This window comes from Pseudonaja textilis, chromosome 1 (genome assembly GCF_049901715.1).
Source record: "Pseudonaja textilis isolate UNSWEBS1 chromosome 1, rPseTex1.2, whole genome shotgun sequence".
In the NCBI taxonomy this organism is placed as follows: Eukaryota; Metazoa; Chordata; class Lepidosauria; order Squamata; family Elapidae; genus Pseudonaja; species Pseudonaja textilis.
The window spans coordinates 197028092-197039122 of record NC_141990.1 but is presented as its reverse complement, the minus strand read 5'-3'; the positions used below and the strand labels follow the sequence as shown (position 1 = coordinate 197039122).

General features: G+C 37.7%; 1 protein-coding gene across 1 annotated transcript in view; it reads left to right on the top strand.

Moving 5' to 3' along the window:
- The first annotated feature begins 5849 nt into the window (after positions 1 to 5849).
- Positions 5850 to 11031, top strand: part of KCNJ3 (potassium inwardly rectifying channel subfamily J member 3) — a 104036-nt gene continuing 98854 nt past the window's right edge. Inside the window, exon 1 of the mRNA XM_026697212.2 lies at positions 5850 to 8433. Within this exon, the coding sequence (XP_026552997.1) occupies positions 7753 to 8433 (681 nt within the window). The 5' untranslated portion in view covers positions 5850 to 7752. The remainder of the gene's footprint in view (positions 8434 to 11031) is intronic.

Sequence of the window (11031 nt, the reverse complement as noted above, 5' to 3'; positions counted from 1 at the left end):
ATAGCTTGAAATAGATCTATACTAGTCTCCCCTTATTCCTTTGTTGGTAAAACATAAATTCAACACATTCAATGAAACAGTCCAAGTACAGATTTCTTCATATACTCCATTTTGGATTAGAGGCTTGAATCACACCAGACATAAAAATCAATGTTTGAGTAATAAACTAATATCACTGATCTCAATCTATCTTTATTATGGTCACAGGCTGGCAAATAAAAGCATTAAAATAATTATAGTAAAAAATAGTCCTGTTGCTGTCTTTAATTTGTGTTCTTCCTTCTCCTACTATTAAATTTACAATTGGGAAAGGAAGGAAGCTAGTTTTAAGAAAGGCTGGGGATGATTGTTGCTAAGGCTGAGTTAATGACAAGCCAAGCTTAATTTTCTAATGTTCTTGAGATTTAAAAATCACACTAGTCCTATATGTTCCTTGCTCTTTTCTACTTGCTCCTCTTTTTGGAAACATGTGCATCGGTAAGCATGTGTGGAATTAAGCTGCTATTTGTCTTAGAAAATACAGAAACATCGTTTATGTGTAATTACTACATTTGAAAGTAAAAATTGTGCTACAAATTAGTTTACAGTATAAACCCATTAATAAAGGGCCTTGCTTTGCTTAACCAACGAACTATACATATGGAACAAAACCTCATGAATGCTAAATCTGCACATAAATTTTATTCTGCAAGATGTGCTTGTTCTTGTATTTTGTATTCTTGACTTTAAATAGTCCAGTCTGAATCACTGTTCATTTTGGCTGGCAGATATTCTGAAGATTATATTTCATTCCTTTTCTGTATAACTGAATTTGATTTAGATGACATCATGGAAAGAAGTCAGAATAGAAAAATAGGTATTGATTATTAAAGTTGTTGCTCTCAGAACACAAAACTGATACAACCATTGAAATAAAGTCAGTTATTTTAACAGCAAGCAGGACACTCCTGTTTCAGCAAGGTAGTAATTTCAGGCTGTTCAATAGCAATAGCACTTAGATTTATATACTTGCTTTACAGCCCCCTCTAAGCAGTTTTACAGAGTTAGCATATAACCCTCAGCAATTTGGGTCCTCATTATACTGACCTCGGAAGGATGGAAGGCTGAGTCAACCTTGAGCCTGGTGAGATTCGAACTGCCAAATTGCTGGCAGCGTGCAGTCAGCAGAAGTAGCCTGCAGTACTGCATTCTAACCACTCTGTCCCCCAGAACCAAGATGGTTAAATAAGTTGCAATTTTTGTGCACACTTATCCAAGAGAAAGCTTTATGAACTCCTTGGAACTTAGTGCTGAGCATAACTGATAACTGATTAAGTTATACATAACTGATGCATAACTTTGTCAGTCATAAATGGAATGGAAACTCTACAGCAGCAGCAAATACTTGTAACCATATTTTGTAGTTGGTTATATGCTCCCAGTATCTGTGTGTATAGCTCCATTTGATTTTTACCCATTCTTCTATTATATTGATATTTCCAATGTAACAATTTGATATAGTAATTAGTATAGCCTGTTTTCCCACCATTTGCTTCTCAACAACCATCAAAATAACCAAAGATTTTGTTTTAAAAACAACAAGTGAACATTTGAATACAAACACAGTACAGCAAATGTATTTTTCCTATTGTTTTACTGTATATATACTTGCCATACATGAGAGTGTCTATAAAATTCAAACTGCATAACAAACTTACCACATAGGGATAGAATCCTGATGCACGCCATAATTAAACTCTCAGTGTGAACCAATGAAAATGCAGTGATGCCTCTGATTGCACACTATTTTTTTAGAAAATAAAATCTCCCAAACCCATGACTTTCAGTAACATAATTCAATTCTATGCAATGGATAACTAAATAATAAAAAGTATAATTATAAAATGCCAAGCATTTCATCTCCATTTATAAGGGCAAAAGGCAAGACATTTATCATATACTATCTAAGGATCAGCAAGATCAAGAATCTGGTGGTGCCTTTTAACTTAGGAACATGCTATGCTGATATTATACAGGCTGACAGCTGATTTGTTTTTAGGCACAATTCAAAGTGGTCTATAAATCCCTGAATGGTATGGAACCAGATTACTTGAGATTAGTTTTTCCCATTATTTGAACTGGATTTAAAAATGATATGCTATAAAAATGGTAAGGAAAAAGATGTTACACTGGCTAGATAAATAAAACCAGCTGGTATAGCAAAGGGTTATACAAATAAGAAACTAAAGAAGTGATTTGGATAACTTTATTAGTTTGGCTTTACAAATGAGACCTTTTAAAGTTTTGAAGCATTTTCTGAGAAGAGGTTAAACAGTAGATGAAAAAAATTAAGGTCTGGCACATTGTTTAAAGGGATTAAAAATCAAGATTGTTAAAAGCAAAAGGAAGGAATATCAAGTTGATTTATTTGATTAAGGTTAAAATATATCTGGTAATCCTTTAATGGAGTTTTGCTGACCAAGATCTAAACAAGTCTTTAAGAAGTAGTTTATAGATAAGAGATGAGATGTTTTTTTTTGTACCCTCAGAGAAGGTAGATTATTGAAATTGTACTTGTTGAGATATAGAGATGATAGATAGATAGATAGATAGATAGATAGATAGATAGATAGATAGATAGATAGATAGATAGATAGATAGATATAGATATACCTTTTTCTTCACTTTTCCTTTTTTCTATTTTTCTTTTATGAACTTTCTATCTTTTTCATTCTTTCATATTTTTAGTTTGTATTAGTTTTTTAATCTATGAAATTGTAAACTTCTATACAAATATTATAAAAAAAGAATGGGTAAAGTAATGGTCTTCCTTTAGACAATATCATGTGTTTATATATGGCACTATATTTTGTGAGTCTCTGCAGGCAGCATTATCTTGCTTGGAAGCTAAGAAGGATCTAAATTGGAGTAAAAAATATGTCCCAGAAGGAAACAAACTACTTTCCTGCTGTTGCCAAGATAACTCCATTGATGTATCCATAAAATGAGCAGATGACAAGACAATGTTAATTCATAACAGTAGCCAGTTTCTTTGGTTCATGGCAATGCTAAATTGTAGTCAAACAGCTTATTACTTTATATTACACTGCATTCTCTTAGGAATTACCATTAGAATTGGAAATACTTGTCCAGATATCTGAAGACAATGAGCTAATGAACTATTAGTATAAAATTCTTTAACTGTAATTTCATTTCAATAATTTCATTGTTATTGGTGACTATGAATCTGTTACTCATCATAAAACAGATTAACAAAAGAACCCAGAAACAGAATAGAAAATCGGAGTAAGGCATTTCCTTAGCATGATGTACTTATTTCTGAAATTGCTTTGTGACAGCCATTACAATAGCAATTCAGAGTAAGTGGTGCATTTCTAAGATCCTACTTACAGAAACCAAAATAACAATTCTGACACATATAAATAAAATAATGTTAAATGGTAATCTGTTTTATTGGATTTTTTTTTTAAAAAATAGAAATAAATATTTCCCCCTCTGCACTGTCACTTACTCTGAAGGCCTAAACTTTCTTGAATACAAAGAAATTAAAAGAAGAATGACTGTGCAATTTAAAATTTGAGTGTAGTAATTTGTAATTCATTTTATTTATTACATGAATTTATATATACATCCAACATGCACATAGATGATTCTGTATGGCTTACAAAATTTAAACAAGCCAACTATATAATAAAAAGTCATGTAAAAAAACGCACCCGTCCCACCCCTCATGGAAGAAAAAACAATCACTTGATTGGCTCCCTCTTTATTGATGGCCCCCACTGCCTGCTGACAAAACCACATATTTGGGGTGTTCAGGATCAATCCATTCACCAGTGAGATTTCTCAAAAGCAGTTCTGCTTTGAAATCCATTTCTTTGCTTAGCATTTTTTTTTGCTAGCATATACAAGAAAAATATATGATTTTAAAAAGATTTTATCCAGTCATATGTTATACTTTAATCAGTTATTATTTACTTGAATGGACTGAGTAATAAATTACTATTCCTTGAAGTGTAACTGCAAAATCAATTTTATTACATTATTAATAACACTGTATTGCGTACAAGTTTTTCTCAGAAACACAAGAGAAAATGTCTGTGGTTCTAACTCTATTAAAAATAATCTTAGATGAACATACAGAAAAACTGGTGAAAGGAAATTGAAGTTCTACTAAACTTGCTAAAAAAAAAAGAGAGATTCTAGATTTAAAAAGGAATCACATTTAGGTTGAACGTAGCAGTTACTTCTCAAGTGAAAATACAGATAGAATTTGGTAACTCTAAATACACTGTCCTGTGCCTGACCTGTTTTTTTCTCCCCACAATGCAGAGATTGGAGTGAGAGGGATTACAAAAGAGTAAACACAATGGGGAATATGTCAGACTGTTCGCACAATGTGCTTGCAACTCCCAGCCCTTAGCATGTTTGGGGCTGTCAGCAACATTGCATTCATTTTGATGTGTATTACCCATTGGGTGCCTGCTTACTCTCTTGTAATCTCTTTTTCTCTAATAATGTAAATATAAAAATTGATTGTCTTCTTACTAATTATGCCAGCACTGGGGTGAGCTTTCCAAAAGTGGGAAAGGAAAGCACAGTTGCAGTCACATGATTTCCCATATAGAAGGAAATAATTTATTTAATGACAGAATTGCTGGTCCCAATTGTGGTTGCTAAACAAGGATCATCTGTATATAACAAGCAGGTCATTATCACTGACTTCAACAGCTTCCACAAATCTTATAGTTGTTTTGCCTTTAAGCAAATATGTAAACACTCATTTTACACCTTGGTAGGAATAATTATATGAAAAGCTGGATTTTTGTTAAATCAATTGCAATTCTGAACTTTTGTGTCAATAAGATCCAGATTTCCACACAGTTTCTATTTTTAACAGAAATGGCTTGTAAATCTATATGAAACAAATACATTAGCATTCACTGCAACAACTATTCCCTTAGATTCCTTTATACCTGTACTTTTTAGAAGTAAATCCTATTGAACTCAATAGGTTTTCTGAACAGCAAATATACAAACAATTGGACACTGTCTGCAGATGCTGCGTATAAACATTTCATTGATAAAACATCTGCTTGTTTCATTTTATATGCTGTGAACATTTAGTTTGTATTCTGTATGTTAGAACTGAATTTAGATCAGCTGTGGCAATATTACATAGATGTTTATTACAGTTTCCTATTTCCCAAGAAATGCAGAATGATATATTTTTAAAAAATATTCTTGTAGAGGAGTGATGACATTTTGTTGGTTTATGATTTGCACTTATGTATTTTTATGCTTCCTGTAACATAACTATCAAATTATGTAAACCTTTCATTGATTATATCTGTACTGTATTTTTTAAACTGAAATGTATCTAATTTAAGAACTGGGAATGGAGTATGCAGCAATTTTCAATTTTAGATAGAAAGTTTTTTTTTTAAAGTAAAGATGACAGTGTGTTTCCTTGGGAGCATGTCCCACAGGCACAGAGAGAATTGCACTGAAAAAGATTCATATTTGATAGATGTTAAATTTTTTGAAAGAAATCCAGAAACCACTTATCGTTGCACCATATGTTTTCAGTTTAATGCAAAAGTTTTTGCCAATGCTGGCGTCTCCTCCAATTCTTCCCTTTGCATTCATCTTTTTTTTAAATTACCTGTGGCGGAAGTGAGGATCTATCTGCCAACTTTGTTTCCTTTCCATTCCAGATGCTCCATCTCACAGACCATATTTCAGCACTCTCTTAAATTAACTGCATTTTAGTGTGGCGGATAAGAGGTATTATGCAATTTCAGAGGAACAGGTGAGCAGGATTCTTTTATGATTTGGAGCTGGGCAGCAGCTGCAGCGCTATCAGAATTTGCAGCATTTCCTCCCTCCTTTAATGGGATTAGAGAAAAAAAAGACTATTTTCTCAAGCATTAAAAAAACAAAACCCAAGTGGCAGAATCTGTTTTTAAGGCAACATTTGACTTGAACCCACACCCACTCCAATTATTATATCGGGCTAAATTCTTTTACGAACCAAAGCCCCAGACAGCGTCCGTTAGTTTTGTGGTTGTTTTTGAAAGCTTACATGCAGTAATATTAGAGCTGGCACATTCTCCTCCTTAGTGGCAGCAGCTGTCGCTATATGTGGGGGAGATGGCGACGCCTGAAGAAGGAGGAGAAGGGGAAAAAACTGTGTGTTCAACCGAGGGGCTTGCGCGGCTCATTGGCTCTGTGGTAGCGGTACCCTTTGTCGCCGCCGCCGTCGCCGTTGGCGTTGGCGAGCGAAATGGAGGTGCAAAATCAGGCGGGGTGCGGGTAAAGAAAACGAGGGACAGGCGGGGCTGAAACATAAGGTCTGCAGATCACCGCATGCATTAACTCACACCCGGCCCCTGAGCCGCCTTCAGCTGCCGCTATTCCCGCCTCGCTACAGCGCCCAACCAGCGTCGCCAACTCCCGCCTCCCGCTTATAGCACGGGGAAGTGGGGTGTGGGAGAAAAATTGCCCCGAGAGCGCCGTCCCCTTCGGGCTGAAGAGCAGAGCACAGGAGCAAGGTGGATTATTACATGCCTGCAATTTCTCTTAGTTCTTAATCTCGGAGGAGGGGAGAAAAATAACAACAAACCAAACCAAAACAACAAAAAACCGGGAAGGGAAAAAGGGGGAAAGAATTGCACAGCCTGCTCAGGAAGGATCTCTCTCTCTCTCTCTCTCTCTCCCCCACGCCTCAGTTACCGGCTTGTCGCCCGGGGATCGAACTACCCCTTGGAGATTTATAGCAGCAAAAGAAGCCACGAGATATGGCAAACCGCGGAAGAGCCATGGCTGTCCCCCGCCGTGGTTGAAAGGCAGGCTGAGGAGATTTCCCCCCCCCACACACACACACACATGCACGCCCTCTCCCGGAGCCCGCCGGGGGCCAGCCGCGCCAACGCCGACCCGCACCCGCCGAGTAAGTCCTCGGGCGCAATGAGGCAGCCGCTCGCCGCCCAAGGTTGACGCTCTGGCGGCGGCTTTCCCTCAGCTCGGGGGGCTCCTTCGCATCTTCCTCCTCCTCCTCCTCCTGCTGCTGCTGCTGCTGTCAAAGGGGGGCGCCTGCGGTTAGGCGCGAAGCCGGCTAGGAGGCATGAAGGGCGCTACGGTGGAGCCGGGGCTGTAATTGCTCGCTGGGCTGGCTCTTCTTGGGGGCTTCTTGGCAGGAGAAAGGAGCGCCGTCGAGCTCTGCCCAGCGATGCCTTTGTGCCATGCCCGCTCCTCGCTGAGGAGAGGAATCGGCGCCCGAAGGCGGCTGCTGCCCGTCTGACTGACTGCGGCTACTTTGCGCGGCGACCAGCCTTCTTTCCTCTCTTCTCCTCCGGGCCACCTTTCTGAACTTCCAGGGATGGCCGATTGGCGCGCCAGGGAAGGTTAACCGCCGAAAATGGGGCTTCTCTAACGCGGGCTCGTCCTGGCTCCGAGTGGGAAGGGGCATCCCGGAAGGCTGCCCTCTCGAGCCCAAAAGGCAAGCAGGCTGGTGGCCCCGAAGAACCAGGCGAATTTTGGAAACCGGGGGGAGGGAGCTCCAAAGTTAAAGAGGGAAGGGGACAGGGGGTGGTGGAGGAAAGAAGGGAGAGAGAGAACCGAAGGGAGGGGAAGGGTTAGAAAGGAAAAGGGAAGCAGAGTAATCCGTTTCTCACCTCTGGCAAACCACTGCAGGTTGGAGACTCTGGCTGCCTTCTTGGTCTTGGAGACCCTGGCTGCCCTCTTGGTATTATGTCTGCACTTCGAAGGAAATTTGGGGACGATTATCAAGTAGTGACCACCTCGTCCAGCGGGTCGGGCTTCCACCAGCAGCAGGGCTCGGCCCACAAGAAAAAGCGCCAGAGGTTTGTGGACAAGAATGGTAGGTGTAACGTGCAGCATGGCAACCTGGGCAGCGAGACGAGCCGCTATCTGTCGGACTTGTTCACCACCTTGGTGGACCTCAAGTGGCGCTGGAACCTTTTCATCTTTATCCTCACCTACACTGTGGCCTGGCTTTTCATGGCCTCCATGTGGTGGGTCATTGCCTACATACGGGGTGACTTGAACAAAGCCCACGATGAGAAATATACCCCGTGTGTTGCCAACGTCTATAACTTCCCCTCTGCCTTCCTCTTCTTCATAGAGACAGAGGCTACTATTGGGTATGGCTACAGATACATTACAGACAAATGCCCGGAGGGAATCATCCTCTTTCTTTTCCAGTCCATCTTGGGCTCCATTGTGGATGCTTTTCTTATAGGCTGTATGTTTATCAAGATGTCCCAACCTAAAAAACGGGCGGAGACACTGATGTTCAGTGAACATGCTGCCATATCCATGAGGGATGGCAAACTTACCCTCATGTTCAGGGTGGGCAACCTTCGCAACAGCCACATGGTTTCTGCACAGATCCGCTGCAAACTTCTCAAAGTAAGTTCAAGCTTTCTTGCCTTCAGTTCTAATCATATGGACTATTATATCTTTTCTTTATTTTTGTTTTCCAGTTTAAAGGTGCATGCTTCCATGCCTTTCTTAACAGGGTTCCACTCAAACTACATACAGTACGTGTTTTTCTAAGTGCCACCTCATTTTGTTTTTAAATAAAAATTAAATAGAAACGTTAGAAGACGCAAGTGAATAAGCTAGGATAATTGTCAGGAACACTACAAAATTCCATGATTGAGACAGGGCGCAAGGACAAGTTTGATTTTCTTTCCTATATTTTTCAGAGAACTCTTAGCATATTTCTTGTGCTTGAGTTTTATATTTTCATAGTATTTGCATTGCTATTTCCTATGAGGCAATGTCTCCCGATGTGCATCTTTCTATGATCCATTTTTCCTTAATCTGTTGCATTGCTTCTCCTCTAGTTTCCTTTTTAAAATCATGATTTCCTGCATCTGTGGCTCAGTTCCCTTCTTTTTCAGTACAGTAGCAACTCCTCAACCTGCTAATGATTTGAAGTTAATTTTTTTATATAGTCCTCAGCCTTTAAATTAAAGCTTTCTTCATATTTCTGGTTTCTGAATTATAGTCTGAAGTACAATCATTTTACCAGCACAAGTTGTCTTTTTAAATTCTTGATTAAACCACTTGTACTTATTTCTTTTTGCAAAATTCTGTTTAATAGTTCTATCCATCTCCTTTTATAAATAAAAGAGAAGAGACATTGCCTTCAAGAGTGGACAGATTGGTGCTGTTTATTAAATGAACATGACTTTTTAAGGTTCAGTTATTCCATTGGAAATATTGATCATGAAGTGTGCAGGCAGTATGACTGAAGTACTTAATTCTTTTAAGTTCTGTACATTACATATATTTGTTAAGGTTCAGTATGGTGATGTCACGACCTTATATTTCTTTCAAGAGCCATTAAGTTTTAAGATTAAACATTATTTCGACTGCTGAGATTTCTTAGTCCAAATGTGATCAAATGATATAGTCTCCTGAGTGGCTATTATGTACAGTTTATTTAAAGTGCTATACAGATCTATTACTGTCACCTGTTGAAACTTGTGTTATAGGTCATAGGTATAAACTGTTTAAAAGTAAAATGTCTCAGCAAGGCCAGTTCATGTTTCAGCTTTGCTGAAACACAATGCTGCCTTATCTCCTGGTTGTGAGGACAACTCTGTGGGTTGATATGCTCCTCCTTCCTGCTGATACATAGGAGATAAATTCTTCTCTTATTCTGAAACACCAGACTGTGCTTTGCAATTATGCCAGCTTCAAACTGCTTTAGACTATATATGGTTAATGTTAACACTGGTGGATGTGCTGCTGTGGAAAAAGAGTTTGAACTAACAAAAACCATGCATTTGCATTACAGTTTTGTCACATAGATTATGTTTTCATATTGTAGTATAAAAATACCTTGAGGGGAACCTGGTGTTTCCTCTTTCTTGTTATTACTGTAGTTTTTCTGATTTTTGAAGACTGATTTTTGTACTGGAAGATTCTTTTAATAAGATAAAATACTGCCTTATGCAGAGAAACTCCCTTAGAAATGATAAAAATTCTGGTTGATACTTAATGCATTGTTACTATTTTAAATTAGGGCAAATTCTTTGACTTCATTAACTTAAGATTCTATTATATATTCAGCTAGGCTGTCTGATCCTTTTTTCTTGAGTGAGATATTTAGGAGTTTTGTTTTTTGATAATTAACTCTGACTTCCAAATGTGCTTAGTGATTTATGGTGAATAATGACATATAACACTGAGGTGGAAGTCATTAATTTACAATGTATGTGGTGTGTGATAAACAACTAGTTTGGTCAAGAACTCATACAGTTAGCAAAGTTTACCTTATATTTTTCTGAATAAAGGTAAATTGTTTTGAGAAATTAAGGATATTTGTTTTCCTTACCTAAACTCCAATAATATTTAATGAATGATAGCACAGATAGCTTTTTGTCACTTACAACAGAAAGAGGTTCAAAAATTAACATTCTGTTGTCCTTTGTATTACAATATTTGCTTTTAGAATTTTTAGGTATTTTATTATAAATGCTATATAAGGAAATCCCACTAATGTGCATAGTAGCCATCACTACTAACTTTATCAGTACTTTTAATTTAAAATGATAACAAATGATATGTGAAATATCCTTATTAGTATTCATCTAGTGATTAGATGAAAAGATTCTAATCTTTTCAAGGCACCAATATATGCACCGTGGAATGGACTTTCTTCATTAGGTTGTAACAACTAATTATAAAAACAGATTGCAGTATTTATCCCAGACCTAAGTTTAAATTAACTATTTTCCCCCAGATCAAATTTGCATTGTACATTAATTACCCTACTGGTTTATACATTATAAAGTTGATCTTTTCTATAACTTTGATATGTCTTTACATGTGATTTATTTGATTGAGTAAATAAGGTGGCAAATGTGATCAGTTATACAGGAAAATGTTGTACCCTACAGAACTTTAAAAATGTATATGCATCATTTAAACAGTATCACATTTAAATGTATCTTTAAAAGTCTCTGTGTATTCTCTTATGCTGTTATGTAACCA